We start from the raw sequence: 26,036 nt of genomic DNA on the forward strand, positions 1-26,036 counted from the left end.
TAAAATGATTTTGTTAGCTCTTGGAAAATGGGCTTCTAGCAGTAGCAACAGCAATTCTCACACATTGAATAGAAGTTGAGATCAGCTTTATTGTACGAAGAAATGCATACATAAATATATATTGACTTTGAATACTCAGTGAAGGCTAATATGAAATGGAAATTTGAGTTGAGATTAATATGAAATGGAAATTTGAGGTGAGATTATTATGAAATGGAAATTTGAGTTAATGTTAATATGAAATGGAAATTTGAGTTGATGTTCATATAAAATGGATGTTTGAGTTGAGGTAATATGAAATGGAAATTTCAGCTGAGATTAACATGAAATGGAAATTTGACATGAGATTAATATGAAATGGAAATTTGAGTTAATGTTAATATGAAATGGATGTTTGAGTTGAGATTAATATGAAATGGAAATTTGACAGGAGATTAATATGAAATGGAAATTTGAGTTAATGTTAATATGAAACGGATGTTTGAGTTGATGTTAATGTGAAATGGATGTTTGAGTTGAGGTTAATATGAAATGGAAATTTGAGTTGAGATTAATGATGAAATGGAAGTTTGAGTTGAGATTAATGTGAAATGGAAGTTTAGTCTGAGCTGAGGTCAGGGCTATTCAGCACTATATGGTGTATTAAAACTAAACCACTGAGTGAAGTCCAAACAGTTGCCGCTGTGATCCCAACCTTTGTTGGACAGCCCAGTCTTTGCTGGGCTCCCTCAGTTTCCACTGAAGAAACTTTACTCAAGGGTTATACATAACATTCTGTCAGGGAGTTTCACAGACCAGCAGTGACCTCTGTACAACCACGTTGTACCATTCAGTAGACGCTGTATCACTCACTGACAGAATGAACAAAAACAGTTTCATAGCCAGCAGCAGAAAGTCCTCCAAGGCAAACAGTATAATTATAAATAGAAACTTAACTGGATCTGTGTTTTGTTGTGTATAAAAGATGGTCTAAAATGAAGTTTCAAATAAGAATAGTGTTCTGGTTATTTAAACTACGGTAAGGAAAAAATGTTATGTAAACTCTTGACTAGTTTATTTGGCACACCAACATCAATAAAACAATTCGTCTACTTCTAAATAACCAGAATTCTAAAAATGAAAGATTTTTTAAAAAGGGACATTTTAGTAATTATTGCAATAAAAAAACAGACAAGACTCAAAAAGAAGTCTGAATGTTAAAAGTTGATAATATTACTGTTGATGTTGTTGTTGTAGGGTTGAACGCCATTTTTCAGCACGTGATAGGCTATACATGGTGTCCAGTATTAATGGTGGAGGAAGAACCCTGGAAAACCCTGGAAAGAACCACCAACCCACGATAAGCTACTGGCAAGCTTTCTCACATACCCACATTAGCCGAATCCGAGACTCGAACCCATGCAGACAGAGGTGAGATGGCAGTGATCCGTAACGGAGAGTGCTTTAGACCACTCGGCCACTCTGGGCCCCTATTACTGTTGATATCAATACTACAGTGAAGTGAATATATGTTTTAATGAATAAGAACAATAATTTACCTTCATCTTTAAATTTATTAAGAACATATATAATCTTTTACATTTCCTTAGAACCTTAATCAGCAGAATTTTAATTTTAATTTTTAAAAAGATAACAAGTTTTTAATTTCTTTTTATTGAAATGACGAATTTTCAGTCACCAAACGAAAGGAATTTCATCACCAAATTTAAATGGTTTACAAAACAACTATTGATAGATGATGTTTGTGGATGACTTTAGCAAAGAACCAGTCATCCATATATGGGATTAAACTTGACTGGATTGTTAATAGATTAATTGAACAAACTAACTAAACTAGATCTATCATTCCACATGACTAGTTACTTATCAAAAAAAAAATGAAACAAAACAACCAATAAAAAAACACTGAGAAATAATAGTGTTTATGAACATAGGATGTGTAAATATATTTTTTGTCTAAAATATAAATTATTCTTAGTGTTACATCTTTAGGCTCAAATAAACAATAACACAAGAAAGAGTGAAAACAACAAGCTTTGAAAAATATAACTAATAATTTATTTCCCTGGAAAAATAATGTAAAAATTAAAAAATATGAGAATTTACAGTTTCCAGAATCAAATCCAAAATTAATACAAGAATAATTAATGAATACAATTTTTGCAGTCCTAATATTGAAATGTTCTAATGATTTCAAGTTCGAGTCCCAACAAAGCATCCAAGATGGAAGGCGATGATGTAGCTGTCATCTACAGTTCCTTGTAGAAACATAATTTATCCTTCGGTCTTGGATATCCAAACAGAATTTTCAATAAGTATCCTTGTTCAAGAATTCTGTATGAATACAATAATATTTCCAGAGAAACTAATTAATCTTTTAAGAGTCCAAATAATTTGGAGAAAAATTGACTAGTAACTCAAAAGTTCATTTCTGGTCACAACAGAAGAAAACAACTTGACATCAAGTGTTTAAAAGCCCTGGACTCTGAGCTCTCTCTTTCTCTCTAAACATCACTATTAATACTAAGTATTTTGCAATTTTTTTAAATGCCTAATTGCGAAATAGAGGATGATGTGATCATGTTTACATGTAAAAGTCAAAAAGCTCCTGTATGTCCTTGATAAGAACCAATCATTTTACTCCTAGAAAAAGTTGTTTACTTGACCCTCAATCAAGGCCAGGAACTATGTCAAAAATAGAAACAATTGTTTCTATTATTAGGTATTTATAGAAACATTCAGGTTAAAGTGAATTTTCTGGAAAATATCAAATTCCTTGTAAACAAAATTACATTATATTGATATGTAAAGAAAACAAAGAGATTCCAAAACCCTCAAACAATCAAATCAAATCAAATACAACTTAAATATAAATTAAATCAAATATATGTAACATTTCCCCCATAAAGAAAAAGAAAGATTTATATGATAAAGCTTTCTTTTACCACTGATTAAAGAAAAACATAAGAACTCATGAATTACAGTTTACATGAAATAATAACATTGTTATACATGGGAAAGAACATTTGCTATTAAATTATCTTTTCCCTTGATGTGCCTGATGTCAAGATTATATTCCTGTAACAACAAACTCCATCTCTGATTTTTATTTTTCATCTTGCTGATGAAAGTAAGGGGGCTGTGGTCACTAAATACAATAATCAAAGAAGGAGCAGGATTAAGGTAAACTTCAAAATGTTGTAATGCCAATATCAAAGCCAAACATTCCTTCTCGATTGATGAATAGTTTCTTTGGTGCTTATTTAATTTCTTTGAAAAAAATCACACTGGATGATCGATACCATTTTCATTTTCTTGAATCAAAACTTCTCCAACCCCAACATCACTTGCATCAACAGACAATTTAAATGAATGGCATGATATTTTGGAGCTGTAAGAACTGGCCCACTTTTAAGTTTGGCTTTCAACTTATCAAAAGCCTCCCGACATTTTTCAGTCCAAAGGAAATTGTTTTTCTTACTCAAAAAATTTGTCAGGGGTTCAGCAATTATAGGAAAATTGGAAAAAAATTTTAGATAGTATCTGGCCATACCCAAAAATCGCATGTTACTTTTGATTTACAAGCACAGGGAAATCAGAGATAGCCTTGACCTTAACATCTATAGGTTTAACTTGTCCATGTCCCATGATATGTCCTACAAAAGTTGCACTAGCATGGCAGAACTCACTTTTAGATAAATTAATTGTCAAATGTGGATCTGTGAATCTGTCCAAGAATTTCTGAATTGTTGCTTAATGTTTTTTCCAGGTGTCATTGTAGATGATGACATCATCGATGTTAGCATCACATTTGTCTAGACTAGAGGCAGTCATATTCATGAGACACTGAAATGTACTCAGCAACCATTTCATCCCAAACGGCATTACTTTATATTGGTAAAGTCCATCAGGAGTTACGAATGCCGAAATTTCCTTTGCAGAAGGTCAAATTTGGTGTCATACTTGGCATTCCTGCTCTTATCAATACAGTCTTCAACTCTTGGTAATGGAAGTTTTATCTGGTTTTGGAACAAGTATACATGGTGAACTCCAGTCACTTTTACTGGGCTCTATAAAATCATTCTCCTGGAAATATTGAATTTCCTTTTTCAAGTATTCCTGTTTGAGAGGGTTCATCCTGTATGGGTATTATTTCACAGGTTGGAACATCTGGAAATAAGTGCTCATATTCAAATAATAACTGTTTAAGTTCATTTCTTTCTTGCTCTTGCAAATGTGAAAGTTTCTGGTCCAGATCTTTCATAATTTCAGAATTCTGAAGATTTGTCACTCCAGTTCAGTAGAATCCGATATTTCATCACTTAAATATTCACTGAGTGGGACAGGTAGAAGTAAATTAATTGCACTTTTAACCTGGCTATCTCTTTCAATATGCTGGTACTCCTATAATTTATGTAAATCCCAGGAGCACTAATATTATAATTTAAGTCATTCATTTTCTTCTTAACTTTGTAAGGACTGTAAAATCTAAACTGAAGAAACATTTGAAGAATGAGCAAGAGAGACACAACTCTATTATTACTAAATGCAAAAGTTCTCTCCATTTTAGTTCTGTCAAACCATAATTTCACTTTTGACTTGAACTGCTGAATGCCAAATTAAAAAATAATAGACTGGAAAGTTTCAGACCTAAAATTTGACCCTTGACCTGACTGGACAGAGTTGGAAAGACCAAACTGAGTAAAAGACTTTAGCAAAGCTTTTATTATCATTTTAGATTTTATATTCTTCAAGGGAATTCTCTCTGGAAAGCTTGTTGACGCACACATAATGGTCAACAGGTATTGATTACCCAACTTGGTCTTAGGTAAGGGACCAGCACGATCTACCATAACTGAATGGTTCATCAAAGGCAGGAATAGGTTGTAGATGAGCCTTGGGAATTTTCTGATTTGGTTTTCCTACCACTTGACAGGTATGACAAGATTTACAGTATTTACCAACATCACTTTTGAGTTTTGGCCAATAAAACTCAGTCAAGATCTTGTGATAAGTTTTATTGATCCCTAAATGACCAGCCAATGGAGTTTCATGGGCCAGACTAAGTATTTCCTATAAGGTTTCAGAACTACTATTTGATAGTTCGCTGACCATTCATCATCAGCAGGTACCTTGGGAGGTCTCCATTTTCTTAAGAATTCCATTGTTAATGAAGTAACAGACAGGAACTTCAGTAGCTTCAGTTTCACTAATGGCCCTTTTAAACAAACAGGAGATCTCAGGATCTTTTTCCTGTTCAACAACAAATGATTGTCATTTATCACCCTGATTAGAATAAAGAGAATGAGTCATTAAAAGAGGATCACTGTGATCAATACCTTTTGATTGATCCAAACACGGAGTGAAAGTGACATCATCAAAAGCCTGACCAATACAGGTGCCAGTTAAGGAATACTTTCCTTATCAACATCATTCTCAAGAGCTTTCTTTGCCATATCTCTGGTAACTGCACAAGCTGGAAATAAATCAATGAATTCCTTTTCAATTGGATTGACTTTTTGATCCAAGCAAGGCTTGTCAGTTACATGTGGATTAATGAATGCCCTCAATGGGTAAAAAAGAGACTGTTCCGACTGTCATGGGTCCTGAGACTAAGTCTGATGAAAAATTTACACAATGGAGAGGAACATTAACAAAGCCGCACTCTACTCTCTGAAGAAGAACACTCTCATTAGAAGAAGACTTCTCAGGAAAAGGCAAAGTACCTGACAATAAAAGACTCTGAGAAGTTCCAGTGTCCCTTAAAATATTAATAGGGGTAGGATTGGCCAAATCACCCAAGAGTGATATAGAACCGTTCGATATGAATGGTTCATAATTCTCCATAAAATCAGACGGGTTTATTAGACCCAACAAATGTATTGCTTTCAATACATGACCGTGACCTTGATCTCTTAGAAATAAGAGCATTTGGAATAGGTCTCTCTTGATTCTGATGCCTATTTTTCAATTTGTATCGATCCACTTCTTTTTCTCTGAAAAGGGGTACTAACCTAATATTCTTTACAAGATCAAAACTTAAATTTGGATTGGAAGTGTGAATGTGCTTTTCACTTTCCAGTTCCATTTCTTTCATTCGAAATTGATATTCCTTCTCTTCCTTCTCTCTTTGCATTTGTTTTTCTTCTGCTTGTAAATGCATTTGTTCTTTTGTAACTGTATTTGTCTTTCTTTCTCATTTTCTAATTGCATTTGCATGTTTTTCTGTCTCTCTTTCCTGTCTCTCTCTCTCTCTCTCTCCTCTTTCTCAAATTGCAACTTTATTTGTTCTTTTGTAAAAACATTTGTTCTTTTTCCTTCTCCAATTTCATTTGTTCTTTTTCTTTTTCCAATTGCATTTGTATTTGTTTTTCTTTATCTTTCTTAAGCCCCAGCTTCCTCAACTCCAATTCCATCATGTATTTTAATTATAATTCCTTCACATTTATGTCTGAGTCTGATACAGATTTACTGATCGAAACCAAAGTATTTTTATCCAAAACATTCTTTTCTACCAAATGCTGAACTAAAATATTTCTTATTTCTTGTTTTGTTAAGGAAGTCTTTATGTCAGAAAGATCATATTTTCTGGCAAGTTGAATCAATTCATCTTTTTTGAAAGATCTAATTGTTCCTGGGTAGGATTTGAAAGAAAGATTTCTACTTTTGATGACATTTTAGAAAAAGCTTGCCAATTTCACTAAGGTTCAAAACTAGGAGAAATTCAAATTTCAAAAACAAAGTTTTCTGAAATATTATATCCAAAGTTCAAAATAATCCTGGATGAGCCCCCAGTTTCTTATGTCATGTGTTTAGGCTTGAATAACAGTCACATAAGATTATTTATTTGTAAAGACAGGAACATATTGCAGAGAAAAACAAAACAATAGTTGTTGATGTATAGTGGAATGAATCCTAGAGTCACAAAAAGAATTGAACAAGAATAAATATAGTTATATTGTTGGGGGGGGGGGCGGGTGTGCTATGGAAACACAGCTACTGAAACTGCTGCTTATAATCTGTTTCCTGAGAGGAAGACCTCTTCCCACAAGAAAAGGAGGATAGTGAAAATGGGGGTGGGGGGTATAAAGATGAACGACACAGAGACTAGGGAAGAAGATTACAGAAGATAAGGATGAACTGCTGCTCCATAACACTGCCTAATGCTCAAACCTTAAATATGGAAAAAGACAGAAAGTTGAAAGAAAGAAAAGAAATAGGAAACAGAGGAACAAGAATATCAACAAAAAAGAAAGAACGATGTTGCTGGTGCCACTTGCAAAACAAACCTAATAATGGTGAAACACTTAACAAGGACTTCCTACACTAGGAATGGATTTTCAAAACAAAACAAAGTAAAAATAAATGTGTACATAAATAAAATGTGAATAATATGAATATACAAAAATTCACTAAAAAGAACAGTACAGTTGTTTTTGTAATGCTTTAAATTCCACAAGTATTCTAAAGCTGCAAAACACAGTCACTCTGTTTTGATTAAACATTACATCATTATTCTTAACATACCAATATCCTCCTTCAAAATAAAACACATGTATACAATAAAAAAGGGTTGAGGTTTTGGGTATGATGTGTTAAACAAACATTTGTATAAAAAAATAGAAAAAGAAATAAATTTAGTCATGGCTAATGCTTGATGTCAATACACAATCTTTCTCCAAGTTCTGTTCAATAATCTATCTTGGCCCAATTACTACTGCAAAACAATATTACAATAATTGTTGGTGATGTTGATCAACATATTCGAATAGACAAATTTACACATGAATAAAAATGAGTACCAGAAAAATATGACCACAGACTGCATTAATTTACCAAACTATCACAAATAAAAATGTAGCTTTACTTTTAAAGCTGCTGCATTACTAAATATACATACAGAACTATTGTTTATTTGCAAGCATTACAACATAGACTTCAGAATGCAAATGGAAGCAGGTGTAGCTAACAGAAATCATGATGGTGTTATGAATTTAGGTTTTTAACTATGTACAGACATGATTCTGATCTTCCTAAAAAAAAGCTGAAAATTTTTTTAAGGGGGATTTGGGGGCCCTCTCCCAACGGGGTCTTGAGGGGCAATAAAAAAATGCTCCTGGCGCAACTTATGATCATAAAATAAACTAAAATAATCCTTTGAAAAACTAATAGCCTTACTAAAAATGTTCATCTTTACTTCAATAATTTCACAATATTTATAGTCACATGAATTTGTTCTCCAATACTATTGATGCTGAAGTTATTTCATGTGCATGTCAGTGTTCATATCATAATTAAGTCACAATAATCTGTCAATTTGGGCAGCAAATATAGTATACTTCTCTCTTTTCATAACAAATCTGTAAAATAAACACCCAAGTACAACAACTATATACAAATAATCCCATACATTCACTTGTCTTTTTCACCAATGGACACAACCTATTGATGAGCCAGACTAGCTCTTTCTGCAGCTTTGGCAAAGGTTTCTTTAGCCTTCATTTTTGTCACCATTGACTTTTTGGGCTAAAAGTGCAGTTGTTTCTTTTCTTTCTCAATGAGAGCATTTTTCCATATTCTGACAGAGGGCTACATCTGTTCTCTCATGCAAGAAATTAATTAACTGCACTTTTTCCAGATGCCTTCTGAGCTTAAATTTTTCCATATGCAGCTTCTTTTGTAGGTTCTGTTCCAAACTTTTCCAAACAGCGATAACTGTACTTCAGATCTTTCTAGCAGAGGTCACAAAACGCCAGATCTCTAGCGTTCAATTTTTAATAAACTGACCAACTAAATTTCCATTAACTTTTCGCTGCAGCCATTCCCACTGCCATGTTTTTTAAACTTTATCTAAACTTTTTCGTGTCATGCTCCCTCTCAACAACTCGGGATGCCATGTTTTGCAAGCATGCTTCTTCTCTCTACTGCCATTACACGAAGATTCATTGGATGAATTTAAACCTTTGACCAATCATGATACTCTTTTCGAGAGTTGTGTGCTAATATATGGAATGAATAATTTACAAGGCTCGTTGTAGAATGGGACTGGACAGACTGTTTTTTAAAAACCCAATTGGAGATGATATAAAAATGGACTATGTCAAGAAAAATCTGATTCAAGTCAGAAAAAAGTGCAATTTGCTTTAAAACAGGAAAACTCATGTCTGTATGTAACAGAAAGGAAGTGAAACCAACAATGTAAGTAAAATTCAACACATAATTTTTTTCATAGAATACAAAGTGCTCATTGATAAGACATTTGCAGTATTGTTAATTAAATTCAAAATAACCCTAAAGGTCATATCTCAAGTCCAAAAGTATAGAATGTTTTGAATGAATTTCAAAGTCTTGAATGTCCTGATGTTCCACAATGATATAATCCAGACTGTCTTTGAAAAAGTTCCGAATAATTCCAAAGTAGTGTTTTAGTCCAAATTGTAAATAAGCACCTTGTAATTCCAATTAATAATTTAAAGAAACATTCCTCTCAAATTCAATCTGAACACTATTATAATCTCTGATAATATATTTTCAAAGACATACTAAACAGGAATGAATGTTTCCCAAATTTCACATTTCTGATGAAAAATTCCACTAAATTGCAAACAAGTACACTTCCAGAACCTTCTAAGTTCCTAAACAAGATTAGGCCTTGAACTCAAATTTTACTAAATGTCTTAAAAACATGACAAAAGTCAGGTATCAAAAACTGTACCAACAATCATACACAAAAGTCCATCACACAATATAAATCATACATAAAAGATTGTGATGCAGCTATTTACATTTAAATTGATCATGTGACCTGTAATATTACCAGAGAACTTAAGTTGGCTGTGGATGCAACCAATATGACAGAAGCTTCTGATTAAAACAAATGGACAAAAAAATATCAATAAGGCTTCTTTAAAAATGTGTGAAAATTATGCAAACTTCATAGGCAAAGAAATAAACACTCATATTAAATAAAAAAGGTACCCTTTAAAAGACAGTGATAACTTGGATGAATGAATGAAAGTACAGTAATACCTCGTGCATTTGCGTTTCTGGATTCGCGAATTCATGGATTCGCGAAATTTTCATTGGTACCCTCTACGTACATGTTTTCTTTACTTTATTGAATTGTACCTTCGTTATATGACTTCTGTGACATATGAAGTTTACCTAGTTTACCTTCCTGACAATGACAAAGAAAACGTCAGTCATTAAGTTTACAGTCCCATTCGTTACTTGGTTTTACCTAACTGTGAGTGCAAAAGAAAATGGCAGCCAATGAATTAGTATAGGGGTAATATTAGTATACAGTACCGTACTGTAAATGCGCTAGTGTGGCAAATACCCATTAGGTGATACTGTACTCTATTTTTATGTCAACCATTTATTTCCCTTTTTAAGGGTAATGTATTAAGCTAACTTTTAAATGAATTTAAAGTGCTTTGGGAGCATGATTTGGGTCATATTTAGGGTTTAAACCCTAGAAATAAGCATTTATTAGCATTTTTAGTGACTCGTACCAAACATTCGCGATTCCTCCTGATCTGCGACTGGTTCTGGAACCTAACCTCGTGAATGTTTGAGGTATTACTGTATAATTATGTTCAAGCTCAATTGGAAGCTGCCAAAGGGAACTTAAATAACAACAAGCATACATGGGTAATTACAATATTTATCTTTTGCATTTTATCTTGTAGTTCTTCAAGTTTTTACATTTATTTGTAGGAGTTTATTTCTCTACAGTTTTCTGTGCAATTCTTCACTTTTATGTTAATTATAACTGTCACTATAAAGCCAGTAATGCTAATGAATATACACACTCCTGCTCAATACTTAACTCATGTAATATCTTGATCATATAAGCCTATGTTGCATTTTTGATCAAAATTGGATCAGAAGTATGGCTTCCAAATTAGTAACAAGTTCTGAGTTATGTACTTGATATGCTCATTAATATGTGTGAATATCACTCAATATCAAATTCATCCAACATATTAGCAAATATAAGCATATATTCCAAAAATATGATAAAATCTGACTTCAAGGATGGCATAAGCTCATTCAATCAGATGCAAGATCATCTCATTATTCAATTTCAAGACACCTTTGTCTTTTAATTGTTCTTCTTCTTTTAACTTCTGTTCTGTATCCCTCTGAATCTGTCACCATTAAAGACTCCTCTTGTTCAAATCTAACATTGGAGTCCTGCCGATTGTATATTACCTCATTCTCTTGTGATGGTTGTAACTTCACATTCTCTTCTTTGACCTCTGACATCTGCTCTCTGAACTCTGATCCCTGCTGATTATCAACTGATGTTTCCTGCACTTCCATAGGATCATTCATTTTGAAAGCAGGCTCAGAAATTTGATTGGATGGTAGATCCATGTTTTTCTCAGATATGCTATTCGATCTTGACTCTATTTCCTTCAATTTAAATAAAAATCAAGTTTGTACATGTACAGCAAAACCTGCTTTAATGGACACCTGAGAAAGATGGACAACTTCCCATAAAGATCAGATTGCCATAGTATCTTTTTGTTTTATATTGGTATTATGCCTGACTTAACAGAAACCTGCTTATATTAGGTGAAATTAGTGATTCCCCTGCTTTAAAAAAAGAAAACAAAGGGGCTGATGTTCTACTTGACAAAATAATTTCCAGAAATGCCACAAAAAATGACCATTTCTTCCTTTTAACTTCAGAGTGTTTAAACCATCTCTGATTTTCTTCTGCAATAACAAGATTTTCAAGATGGCTACTGTGGTGGCATTATAAAAAGTGAGATAAGCACCATTTTTTACCTACCAGACATCATTAGAAGTCCATCACTGAAAATCCCATGCTGATAGACCACTCACTAATAAAAATTACTTATTACAAGATTTTCAAAATGACCATTGTGGCAGCCATATTTAAGATCTGAGCAGCACTGTTTTCAACAGAACTGTTACGTATACCTTACTATGATTATTATTTTCATAATAGTTTTTGTAAGGATCATTTAGTTAATGACATTTTTAATACTAATATCCTATGATGAGGTTTGCATTTTAATGATCAGTCATGTTTCAAGATTATAGAGTCATTCATAAAGTTCCAAGGCTAAGTTAGTCTTACTTTAAGTTCAAGTAAACCTCACACGACCAGACAAAGACTTGAGTTCTAGTGAAAGGCCAAGCTGATCTTATTTCTTGAATAGTCATTTTAAGTCAGCTAATCTTGTTTACTGATAGAGTGAACTCAAAATGCCAAGATGTTCCTATTGCATTCTGTATTGTGTTAAATACTAATCTATACAATAAAAATATTACATAGAATTAGACATTCTTGTTAATACTACCAGTCCTGGAAGTTACTTAGGTTATACTGAGAGAAATTCATTTATTCAATTTTATCATTCACTGGAATTATAGTGCTCTAAATATTCCAGATTAATTGGAATAACAGGTGTATCAGAAATACTGTGAACTCATTTAAAGACATTTTGGGATTATATCACAGTGATTCTACTGCTGATACATCAGTACATTACTGACCATCATTGAGAATACCATTGGAAATCATTCAGATTACTCGATAGTGTTATAATTGACAGAATATTTAGGATTTCATTCACTATACTGCAAATTAATTATAATTCTTTCACCTTACATTTTAAGAAAATAAATTAATATATTCAATTATACAGAACTTCTTTTTGCTCTGCTCTTTATTATTACTTACTTTAAGACTATAGAGTCATAACAGGACCAACAAATCATTATAAGAAGTAAAATCCCAATGTTGATCCTACCACCCATTCAAGAGGAGTAGATATAACAAGATTTTCAAAATGGCCACTGTAGTGGCCATATTTGACATCAGATTAGCACCATTTTCATTTAGGATTAATTTGTGAAAACCCCATGTTGATATGCCCATTCATTTAAAACGCCATGATGATATGCCCATCCATTTAGGAAGAATAGCAATTAGATTTCAAGATGACCTCATTTGTGAGTTTATATGTCTGAACATTACCATTTTTACTGAGGAACAACTAGGCCATGAAATTAGTATATATGTATAGTTTAGTAGGAATAGCAATAACAAATCTGTGCTAATGAACACACGAATGACAGATGATTGATTATGGACAACAAACCATCCTGACAACTCTCCTGTCTATGATCAGTACAGATGGTTTTCACCTGTATTTACCATATATGCAAAAATATATAAAAAAGAGGCAGAGCTTGGGATATTTCATTTTTGCTTTATATTAAAAAAACATATAGAAAAGGAACCAGATTTAACAAATAGTCACAGCATACAAGTGTTTTCCATTACAATAAGGCCATGCAGGCCACAGACTGCTCACCTGGTTGATACAGGTGCAAAATGCAAATATATTAGGAAGTCACTGGATTATCTGGGTTGGATGAAGCATTTCAAGATCTGTTACATAACAGAATTATCAATAAATATTTTATATAACTAGGATTACAACATTTACATGTGCACGTGTGTGTGTGTGTGATTTAGATTTTTAAAGTAGCTTTAACAATTTTCCAGTCATATCACTACAATGTCTGCAGTGTGGCAGTTTAAAATGATATCTAGCACTGGTTATCATGCCATAGACATGAAGCATGATGTCCCACCCAGTCAAATTATCCTGACGCCAGGCCAACCAGTCCTAACACTAGCCTCTTAATGCTGAGTGCAGCTAGACATATGTTAGTATCATTTTTTTAAAAGTCTTTGGTATGATTTGGCCGAGGTTTGAACCCACGACCTCCCGCGTCTGGGGCAGTCATATGCAAAACACACAAATCCCCATATGCCCAAAAAGTAAAAGTGCAAAATGTTTAAAAATTTATACAAAATTTGAAAAATAATTTATACTGGCATGAAAATCTAATCAGGTCATCTATAAATGCAAACAAACATAATAACATAATTTCATTTTGCTATCTTGTAAGATTTTTGCTTGATCATCCTAAGGTTTTTGTCAAAAGGTTGTGTCAAAAATCCAGGTCCAAAAAATGTTAGGAATGTCTAAAAAAGTGAAAGGATACAATAATAGCTTGAAAAGATAATCAGGTCATCTACGTAATACAGAATAACCATACACAATTTCATTTGTCAACCTCAAGTGTTTTAATTTAATCATGTTGATGTTTTTGTAAAAAGAAAGAAAAAAATACAACCAAATCTAAAATAAATCTTTTAAAAATGTGCAGAAGTTTTAAAAGCAATTGCTGTAATGATCTGAAAAATCTTAACAGGTCATCTACATATAAATACATAAACCTGCCAAATTTCATTTGTCCATTTCAAATAATTTTGTACTGATCATGCAAACAAGTGGTTTTAGCTCAATAACAAACTTTTCAAGACAGACAGACGACATCAACATGCCCATGCAGTCAGAGGAAAGCATCAAAGAAAGCTCAAAATGTTTAAGAACTTTTCTTATCCTCTCTCTTTTAAAAAAAAATGTGGAATCTGGAATCTGAATAATTAGAACCACTGTACATACCTCATAGACTTTCCTTGCCTTCTCCATTTTCAAAGGGCATTTCATCTTTTCCAGTACCATTCTGTGACCAGCTTTGATCCGTTGGTATAGATTATCCTTTGTATCTATCCAAGGAAACCCTCTTGCCTGGATTAGTTGTAATACCCTCTCATAATTTTTTAAAGCCTCACAAAACTTACTTGCTGAAAGAAAATAGCATAATTGTTTTTTAATATATTAAATTATCCTTAGGATTTACCAAAGTAATCACTGTATTCTGTGATGTCACCTCTCTGACTATTTCATGATAATGAATTAATCTTGATGATATTTAACATTAATTTGATATGCTTAAATATTCTTGTCTGTACATACTTGCAATGTTTGTCTGTACATACTTACAATATGTACAGTTTATAATACTTGCATTATACAGTCTGCAATGTACACAATTTGTATGTGTGTGTGATTTGAATTTTTAATGTAGCTTTAATAATTTTTCAGTCATACCGCTATGATGTCTATGTTGTGGCAGTTTACAGTAATGACTAGCACAGGGGCATCATACTGCAGATATGTAGGACGATGCCCCACCCAGTCACATTATCCTGACACCAGGCATAACAGTTCTAACACTAACCTCTTAATGCTAAGCACCATGCGAGGCAGCTGTTAGTACCATTTTTATAAGTCTTTGGTATGACTCGACCATGGTTCGAACCCACTACATCCCACATCTGAGGCAGATGCTCTAACCACTAGTCCACCAGAGCGGTCTAAAATTATTTGTACATATTTACAATATACATAGTTTGTACACACTTGCAACATACAGTTTGTCTGTATATATTGGGTACTTGCAATACAGTCAGCACATACTTGCAATGTAAACAGTTTACTTGTACACACTTGCAATACACAGTCTGTATATACTTGCTATGTAGACATACCTGAAATGTAAACAGTTTACTTGTACACACTTGCAGTATAGTCTGTATATACTTGCTATGTAGACATACTTGAAATGTACACAGTTTTTCTGCACATACTTCAGTCCAACATGTAGGTCTATTAGCCTTCTAAATAAGTTGTATGTAAAACAATTTGTTTTGTCTAATACAGTTATCTTTTATGAAAATTGACAATAAAAATAATGCACCTTAAAAAAATGTCATGAATTTATAGTAGTTTAAGGAAACAAGTTTTCTGCTATTTTTGTCAATTTTGATTCTTTTACAAAGTTCCAAATGGTATACTATATTAACTTTTCCACGAAAACATATCTTTATATTTTTTTGCCATATTGGGCCTTTTCCAAGAAAAACAGTCTCTCTACATAGGCTACATTGTTCCTTCAATCTGTCATGAAAATTTCATTTTGAAGTTTTAGAAAATATTTGATCAGCAAATTCATTTCACATTCAAGCCAGATGGGACCTTGTTTCTGAAGTTTGTGACAGTTTATCTGTGCTATTATAAAACAAACCATCTTCATTAAAGCAAACAGTTCTGTGTTTATCTGGTTGGAAATACCATATATACTCACTTATACATTATCTAATAGCATCTACAATAGACCCTGATCTGCCGTTACATAATATGCTGGTAGATTAGGGTCTGTACTGTTTGTTCCACTGATTACTCCAAAAACAAATGCATACAACTAGATATGCCAGTGCATTATGCAACGTCAGATCTGGATCTGTGCAGTTTGCAGTTGGATTCATCTTATAAGTGAGTATATATGCTAGTTTAGTGTCAAATCAACATGGGGGGCTTGAATGGCTCACACTAGGTTAGAAAAATGGGAGAAGTGACTTTCCCTAAGTGACAAAAAAAGATTTAAGTTAGAAAGCTGAAGGGAGAAGTCAGGCAAAAATAAATGTAAATATAATCTTTATCCACAAATATGTTTTTGCATTAAAATATTAATACATGTATAGTCTAACTGTGGACAGAAGAAAGAAATATTGTTGCATGATCTATAACAGAATGATTCAGCTCCACCTGTCTTTAAAAATAAGAACTAGTGGTGCTGCACATTTCTTTTATAATGTATTATTTGAAGAATGAGAGTCTTTTCAAAATGTACATCCCTGACACTGGTGAAACAAATTTTTGGAGTAAAATAGGTTTCTTCAGCAATACTTCCCTAACCATAATACCATAAGAGTACATCTACCAAAACTCATATACTTTCCTAGCTTAGAAAAGCTTTAAAAAAATATTAAAATGTCTCTATCATTACTGATTTATTTACATCTTAACTAGTCTCTCAATACTTCCTTATATCCATAATTCCAGAACACAATGGCACTGTTGATTTTAATAATTAAATAAAGTTGTCCTATCTGGAATATCTTAGATGTTACCTTACAGACACCTATGCAAATGTCTAGCTATTATAGACCTGTGGATGTTTCAACACCTTACATTTAAAAAAACAAAGAATTAAGGACATTGGTAATCTTGAATTAATCTTGTTACATTAAGTTAAACTGTCAAATGAAAACCCATGCAAAACAGCTCATTATTATGAAACAGGCTAAACTAAATGAGTTGAGTAATTATAGGTTACTGCATTTGTATTGGAAGATATGAACAATTGTTTTAACTTGACTAGACAATATTAGTAGTGCAGTGTAGTTAAGAAAAATCAGTCCATATTTTCCAATACAAATACAGAAACCTTTCTATTATATACTCATTTTGCTTTTCTACCTAAGGCTGAATAATAAAAAGAATGACAAAAAAGTAATTGAATTTCTGCTAGATTACAAAGTAAATACACAAGTGTAGTTAAACAAATACATAGCACAGGAATAGTATTCATGTACAAATAGCACCGCCCAGTAACCTTTGAACTTGGAACCATATTGCACACTCAGTCATTCATTTAAAAAATATCATCTGGTCAACTTATAATTGAAATTTAACTTTTCCCGTTTGTTTGGAATGGAGGGATTTTTTTTCTCCATCAATCCAGCAAATATTTGCTATCTAGCTGTGACGGACTACAGTAATTAGCAGGGTCGATGTCATATGATGTATATGTTGCTGGAGGGACTGGTCTTGATGCAAGCTGCACATGTTTCTATTCTGACATTGATAGTTTGGAGTCATAAGGTGGACAAAATATGAAATTCTCATGAAAAGGCAGAATTAAATATTGTTTGATGGGGAACAAATTTTTTAATTTGCTTTGGAGTGCAGTAAATTCTCCTTTAGAATATGGCTTCTTCTGGAAATGTAGTCTATAGAATGCAGTACAATTTTGCACTTTTGATAGAGTTTTGGAACCCGTGTAATTCTGATTAGCGGAAAGAATAGAGAAGTACATTTAGAGAAAATTCAAGCCAAAGAAAGTTTAGTATATTTATTGCCATTGTTATTTCCAGTTTTAGATGATATGTTTTATGCCCTATCACTTGCATGCTCTTTGTTGGAGGGACCCATCTATTTACATGACCAGTGTGACTTGTACTGAAAATCCAAACATTTTCTCAAAAAAGTGCAATGGTGAAAAGCAGACGGGGTGTGAGAGTCCACTTTTCCAGTGGATATAAGGCTTGTAGGCTTTTGCTTTTCTACCAAAACCAGCTTTCTTCAGTTGCATCATTTTTTTTAATTAGTCTTTTGACTGACTTTTAAATGTCTCTGAGAGAGATAGGAAGGATCCATGAAATTAATATACCTTTCTATGTGATTTTTTTACAGACTCTGGAGAGTAAGGTTCGTTGTCTGAACCATTCAATTTGCGAATCATTATGAACATTTTGTCTCAATAAGTGTTTAAATTATCAGAATAATATTTTCAAGACTGCATGTCTCACATCTATTGCCATAAAGCCATCACTGGACATGGTGGATATCATGTACAGTCATTTGCTTGGGCTTTAGGAAACTTTCATTTCTGTGTTCCTAGATACTGACCTCCAAGGAACAAAATAATAAACTAATAGGTAGTATGAGGGAATGACATAAAGCCGTTTTCAATGGAATTTATCTCCAAACCAGTGGATGCAGTGATATCACAGTTCTAGTTGATATTTCACCCACTAGTTTGAGCCCTGGGGTTTATTATCTTTTTTTATACCAATGGGACAGAGTTAGTTTTGCCACCCTTACCAGTGTCACACTCTGTTGCAAGCAATCTGCTGACATCTGCTAAGTCATATGCACTTCTAATCAGGCTCATATCTTGTGGAGTCAGCAATATTTCCTTGATTTTCAGAGATTCTGCTGCATCTGTGACAGCCATCCTCAGACATTCTTTCTTATTTTCTCCATCAAGTTTGGACTTCAGCCTGCAAAAAACCCAGCAACAAGTGAAAGAGATAACAAATTAAAAAAGCACATATTTTAATCCATTTATAGAATTTTCTGTTTCTTGTAAGCACTTCAAAATGTCTGCCTCTTCATCCTTAATAATGCCATCAATACATTTTTATTATGGGATAGATTGCTAAAAAAACAGAAATATGCTTCAAAGCAGTCCTATTGCATGACTCCATTAACCTGACTGATATTTATCTTCTGTTCAACCCTGCACCTATTAACACAGCACTCTAACTGCCCTACCTAACAGATTAAAACTCTTTGACACTGATAACACTGGCTTTTTTTACAAATCACCTACAATCATATCTCCATGTTTAAAATCTCTAACAGTGCAGGAATATGGCATGTATATTGAGGAAATAGAACACAAACACATAAGCAGTAGAATTGCAATGTCCCTACCCACCAGTTTGTACAGAACATGTGGATAGCTCATATTTTAACATGCATAGTATACATTTCTATAATGGGTGACAAATCAGTTCACAACAAAAAAATTATCTTAAAAGAATCATGGAGTACCAAGAAAAGAACTTTGTCAGACATGACAAACTTCTGAGAAAACAAATGCAGGTTCTACAGCATAAAATTAAAAGATGCATACTGCCAACAAGCAGACATGCTTTATCAAATGACACTTTCAATTTATGCTATTATTATTATGTCTTGAAAAGTTCCCTTTGTTTCTTTCTTGAACTCTACACCTTTAATTTCTGAGCCATCAGCAACATAGACTGCAAGGTAAAAATATAATCAATTTCTGAGGCAATTAACAAACATCACTATTACAATAGTTCTCAAAATGTTTGCACCTGTGGTCCAGTTCCAGGTATTGTAATGGCTAATGTATCACCTGCAGCCCGCTCCAGGGCAATGTCCTATAGTTTGAGACCCTTTGTGCTATTTTATATTTTTAGTGTAGTAAAACAATGCCATCAAGAGCTTGCCTACTTTAGACGAACTCAACAATGACCCAGCCATTGATGAATGCAGCAAGGCCAAAGATAGCCTAGCAAATGGAATGTCTCCTTAAAATCATCGCACACCACCAAAAGCCATAAAATGTGCAAAACCGATCCTACTCAAAGGCCTCCACAAACTACTTTGTCTTTGTTGGAAAGAGGGTGAAGTAACACCAGATATGAGAGATGCTAACACTCGAACAAAACAAGGGCAAATGGAGCAACTGGAATAACTGCTGCATCTCCCCACTGAGCAACACAGGAATGGTGTTTGCTCAAATTGTCCTTAACAGACTTTAGAAACTTGTGAATTCAGTCTACCCTGTATCACAGTGCAGCATCAAAGCAGAAAGGTCCACCAACTACGAGATTTTCTCAGAAAACCGTAAGGGATGTGCAGTTAAAAGAGAAGTTAATTGTACCTATACTTCATTGACCTCACAAAGTCTTTTGACCATGTCATTAGAAATGGATTGGTCAAGCAGTTTAAATTTTTTTAATGTCCCCCCCCCTCCAAGATCCCAAGTATGATCCATAAAAACATGTATGGTATGGTTCATTTTGATGGCTTGGCCTCAGAGGCTTTTGACCATGTCATTAGAAGTTGATTTGTTGATTAGTCTCAAAGTTTTGAATGTCTCCCCCACCTGCAACATCCTCAGTATGATCCATAAAAACATGTATGGCATGGTTCAGTTTGATGGCTTGGCCTCAGAGGCTTTTGAGATGTGTAATGGAGTCAAAGAAGGGATGTTTTTTGCAGACAAGCTGTTCAGGAAATTCTCTCTCCTTGCCAGTGGTTCATCAACAGTGGGAAACTAACTTCACACAAGGTCACACAAAACTAAGATACTCAAAGTTCTCATCTGTATCTAGTTTTTGCTGACAATGCATCAGTGACAATCCACAAAGCAGTTCATCTGTAAAACATTGCTGACCACTTTTCACAGCCTTGCCAGGACTTTGAGTTTACCATCAGCCTGAAAAAGTTGGTATTGATGGGTTAAGCTACTGAAGAGTTACTTTCCATCAACATCAACAACCATGAACTTGTGGTTGTCAGCAGGTTTGTATACCTTTGTACTGATGGGTTAAGCTACTGAAGAGTTACTTTCCATCAACATCAACAACCATGAACTTGTGGTTGTCAGCAGGTTTGTATACCTTGGTTGTACCGTTACTGACAACGTCTCTCTTGATGCAGAGGTCAATCCCCATAATGAAAGGCAGCTACAACAATGTCTAGTCTGAACAAGAGAATCTGGAGCCACAATAACCAAACTGAACATTCCAAAATACAAGTGTACATATCCCAACCCTACATTATCAGCATGCTATTCTATGGCAATGAGTCACGTTTACTATACTTACAGCAAGAAAATGAGGCTAAACAGCTTTCACCTAGGTTGCCTCAAATGCATCCAAGAGACATCTCCACAAAAGATAGAGTTTCCAACACAGGTTCAAGAACATGCACACATTTCCAGAATGGTCACACTGCTTTGATAGTCTTGCCTAAGATAGTTCTGACATGTACACTGAATGGTTGATGGACACATACCTGAGGACATCAATGTGGACAGCTGGACAGTAGCCGCTTGAGGCATGAGCTCAACCAAGGACTACAGAGAACTGAGAAACAAAAGTTGCAATTGGCAGAGGAGAAAAGGGACTGCAGAAAGGACAAGATAAAAAGACTGTCATTCCTATGTGGGACTCTTCAGCTACAACAGATGCAGCACTTCAAAGGACTATGTAAGAGCACAACTCCATAGTTGTGCTCTTAAGTAGGCCCAGTCAGTTGCCAATAAATACAATAAAGCATGCCTGGAAAGAAAACAAAAAATAAATTGTATCCAGGAGACAAAAGGTATTGAGTTTTATTTTGTTTTTGTAGGGTTCACACCATATTTCAGCAGGTAAGTTATACATGGTGACCAGTATGTTTGGTACAGGAAGAACCTGGGAAGACTCCAGGAAGAACCACCAGCCATGGGAAGCTACTGGCAAGCCTTCTCTGATACCCAACTTGACCGGGCCAAGACTCAAAACCACATAGACAGAGGTGAGATATGTTAGTGACCTGCATAGGTGATTCCCTTCAGCCACTCAGCCACCTGGAGCACCCATATGTATTGAAAGGCCCAATTTTCAATACACTAGTTAATAATGAATGTGCACTGTCCTTTGACAGGAGACTGCTTTATTAGCAGAAGTTGTGGTCTGTCAACACAGAAAACCAAATCTCGAAACGATAATTTTGCTCATTAAGTGTGCATCATTGTGTAAAGATTGTTAGAGATGGACTTTACTTTTGGAATGGTGATGCTCCCATGGCATCAAATAAGGTAACCTGGGAAGAGTTTAGAACAAGTGTAAATAAAAACTGTGCTTATTATTTTTATTAATTTTAGTTTAATATACATTTTTTTCAATCTGGTATCCAAATGCATGCACTATCTCTCTCACTCACACACACAGAGTGTGTAAGGTATCTGTTGCATAGATTTTTAATCATTTAATATTATCAAAATGATTTCAAGATTGCTTCTCAATCAAATTTACATTTTCTTTTCAATTCTTAGTGTTTGGCATCTCTGGCTTAGAGGAACTTGAGAGGAAATTATGGTTTCAGCTGAAACTATGTGAATCTGCATCATACACACAAAATTAATTACACCGGTAAATAAGGGCGAGACTTTGAACAAAGAAGTTCAGAATATTAAATGCATATTAACTTCAAAGAAACTCATAAGCTGTTAAATTCTGTGCAGATAAAATGTTAGAAAGCACATATTACAAATCAAATTATCAATATCGACATGGAGATTTTGTTAGCAAATTTGGCGGGTTGGGGGATTGTTGTTCTTGTAAAGTTGCATGTAGTGTTAGCATGTATTACAGAACTTGGAAATTGTATAATGCAGTTGTCTAAATAGTACTTGCTGAAAAAGGCATATAAGCAGATCAGCATTCTGGTTGATTCCTTTAAATGGTAGGTCTTGATGATCCTCTAAGATGGTCTCTTTACACTCTTCAATGGCAACTATTGCTTAACAGTCATCAAGGTTCCAAAAGAAACGTACAACATTTGTTAAATTTGTGTAAATCAATTTATCTTATACTAGTATTTAGCTCCAATGATTTTATTCTCTCAATAAAGTGTTGACTGTTTAGAATGCATGCTTTTTTAACACATTAATATACCCCCTGCTTATGAACTGTTGTGGAAGGGGGTGGTATGATCAACTTGTTCATCTACCTGTTCATCCTACTTTTATTTACTTAATATTTCCATACTCTTTGGTATGCTTTTGTGGGAGACGATTGGGGGACAGGACTTGTAAAAAAAACCTCTATTGGATCAACATTTTAAGAGACATCTTTACAGCACTTGGTATGCACAGGTATCAAGACAAGAGTTTATCTCACATGTAAGAATTGTTATTTGGGAGGGAAGGGGAGGAGAGGGGGGAGTCTGTAAGCACTTGCCAAGAGATTTAGATGGCTTTATCTTGCTGTAGGAAATGGAGGTAGTTACTAGGCAACACAGGAAGCCAACCTGTGCAGTCCTAAGCAGTATCAATCCTGTGACCACAAAGAACCTCCTCAAACTGAGATTTCCTACCACTGAAGCATCCCAAGGGTTTTGGACACAAATCTGGGTGGTGGTGGCATATACTGCCTTGTCAAATGTCTACACTTCATTCATGTCTGTCACCTGACCCTTAGAGTGGGACAAAGCTGGAGACCCCAAAAGAAAAGGACTTGACATGACTGGTTCTTCAGGGAACTCATCTGTGTCCATCAAAACTGACAGTCTCTTGTACAGTCTTAGGTATTGGAGTAAGGCAGGACCATTCTGTCTCATCTACCTCCCTGGAGGAGAGACTTTCACAAGACTGCATGCCATCAAAATTGTCAGAAAAATGGAAGGATAGATTGAAGCAAAGATTGATGCTGGGAATATACAAATATTGAGGAGAGGGTATAATATAAAGATGTTGGGAATTTTCCTCACATTAAAATATTTTCAAAGACAACATCAAATTACATTTTTATCACTGAATCTATAGGTTAGTTGCATTTTAGCTATTCTAAAAAATACCCAACCATACATGACAAGGGTTTAATCAAAGACCGTCTCACCCACAAAATGTACACACTAAAAAATTATGTTGCCACACAAATTCTCAATGTTGATGATGAGAACATTGATACCTTTGAAAACATTATAGCAACATCTTGCTACCTTCCAGCATGGGCAATATAAAAATGAAGTATAGGCAAGGTGGAAATCACATCTAAATAATGTGACAGCCTCAGCCGTCTATGCAATTCTGGAATATTTACCTGTAAATATCAGAGCGATTCCTCAAAGTGTCTGCACAGCCAATATTAAAATCCTGATACAGTTTTGCACTTGTTGCCCTACTCGTATCATACCATGACAATGCTTCTGTGCAGAGCTCTTTCTTTTTATCCTTTTCAGCAATCAAGAAAAGTTTGTGGATACATGCACCAATGTTAGTCTGATACACTGGTACATCAAAGTGATTCGTGTTTCTGTCACTCAGGATTTCAAGTGCTTTTTTATGATATTTTTGGGCTTTCTCAAATGCTTTTTTTCTATCTTCCACGGATTGTTCTAAATCTCCTTTCACAAACCAAACTCGACCCATCATGTTTAGTACATTTGCATGGCTTGTAGTAAAACTTCCCATACATTTTGCTGACTTTTTAGCAAACCAATCTCTGTAACAGTCAAAGTTTCCCTTGTATAAATGTCTTGAAAGTTGCAACTCAGAAAGCGCTTTCTCATACCACTCTTTGTTGACACTTTTCTGTCCACAATCATGCAGATAATAACGAGCCTTAACATAGTGGAACCATGCCACAACATGAACTTTGTACCCTGGATCATCATTGAATGAAGTATCAGCTTTTAAATTAACTGTCCTCATTTTATGCAAATGATTACCAAAAATATCATCAATAATTTTCTTAGCTTCATCACATTTTCCTTCCTCCAGATAAGTCTCAACTTCCTCACATTTCCACTGAATGTACTGGGACACATCTTGTTGATCCATTGATTTCAGTGCTTCTCTTTGAAAATATTGTCTTCTGTCATCAACACTGAAAACAAGTCCTGAGAGGCAGGAAATATTGGACAGGTGCTGCTGTCTAGATTTGGCCATTCTCTTTGACAAAAATTCATTGACACTTTTCTTTTCTTCATTCAGGAGTTTATAGAAGATTTTGACATGTATTTTGTGCTTAGCAAGAAGTTGCAAGCATTCTAGTGGACTGGCATTATTGGTGTTGCCACAGTTACTCAGAACTGAGATGAAATGCTTCAAAAACTGAACTTTTGCATCCTGTATGCAATCCCTAAAAACATCAGTCTCACTTTGCTTCTTCAGAAAGCAAGAAATATACTGATGAAAAGAGTACTCATGATCCCCATAACTATCAACAGTGTCATCAAATGGGCTGTCAAATGAACTGTCTATTGAACTGTCAAATGAACTGTCAAATGAACTTCTACTGTGTGCCGAAGATAAACTGCGAGTACTTTCAAATGATCTCCTAGACATGGCAAAACTACGAGTCCTCGAAGAATACTTTGGACCTTTGGTGGAGTTTTTATCTTTGACTTCAATTAGATGATTATCTGTCATCCTCTGAAGAAATTCTTTTACTTTTGCTTCATCCTTTTCAGCTTCCAAGATCTTTATAGCTGCAGTGTGGTCAAAGGGAGATGATTCAAAAATTGATAGTTTAACTAGCATTTCCTGACTAGCTTGATCTAAGTTAGTGAAGATTTTACTCAGTAGATGATTTATTAAGAATTCAATATCTTTGATTTCTGGAGGCTGTTGCACATTTCCTGAGGTGATGTTATGGATGGAACAAGAGGCAATACGCAGAGCCAGGGGGCATCCACCACAGTAATCTGCTACAGAACTCAGAAAGGCATCAACTACATTAGTCTGAAAAAAAAGACCACAATTTTATACATCAAAATTTGTCAAATTAATATTTTTTAACAAATATATTTTCATTTGTGTTCCCCACAAAAACTCTTCCATATTAATTCTTGCTCTGGCAATATACATACACTGGTCCCCCTCATGAACGGTCCCCCCTGACCAGTGGCCACCACCTCTTTATGGCTAGAATCCCTTGGCACCAACAAGTTTGTCTTCGAAAGTACCCCTCAAGAAAG

At 34.4% G+C, this 26,036-nt stretch overlaps 1 protein-coding gene across 3 annotated transcripts in view; it reads right to left on the reverse strand.

Moving 5' to 3' along the window:
• The window catches only part of LOC149797284 (uncharacterized), a 77,600-nt gene that overhangs the window by 16,965 nt on the left and 34,599 nt on the right, over nucleotides 1–26,036 (reverse strand). For 2 of the 3 annotated variants that reach the window (XM_089961995.1, XM_089961996.1), the window contains exons 8-11: nucleotides 24,158–25,800; nucleotides 18,630–18,808; nucleotides 14,523–14,704; nucleotides 70–11,421 (exon numbers count right to left, since the gene is read on the reverse strand). In XM_089961995.1, coding sequence (XP_089818121.1) covers nucleotides 11,080–11,421; nucleotides 14,523–14,704; nucleotides 18,630–18,808; nucleotides 24,158–25,800 — 2,346 coding nt within the window. In that variant the 3' untranslated portion in view covers nucleotides 70–11,079. Of the gene's footprint in view, nucleotides 1–69; nucleotides 11,422–14,522; nucleotides 14,705–18,629; nucleotides 18,809–24,157; nucleotides 25,801–26,036 lie in introns of those variants that run through there. The other variant, XM_089961997.1, reaches the window with a different exon arrangement.

This window comes from Sinohyriopsis cumingii, chromosome 6 (assembly GCF_028554795.1).
Source record: "Sinohyriopsis cumingii isolate HCF-2022 chromosome 6, ASM2855479v2, whole genome shotgun sequence".
In the NCBI taxonomy this organism is placed as follows: Eukaryota; Metazoa; Mollusca; class Bivalvia; order Unionida; family Unionidae; genus Sinohyriopsis; species Sinohyriopsis cumingii.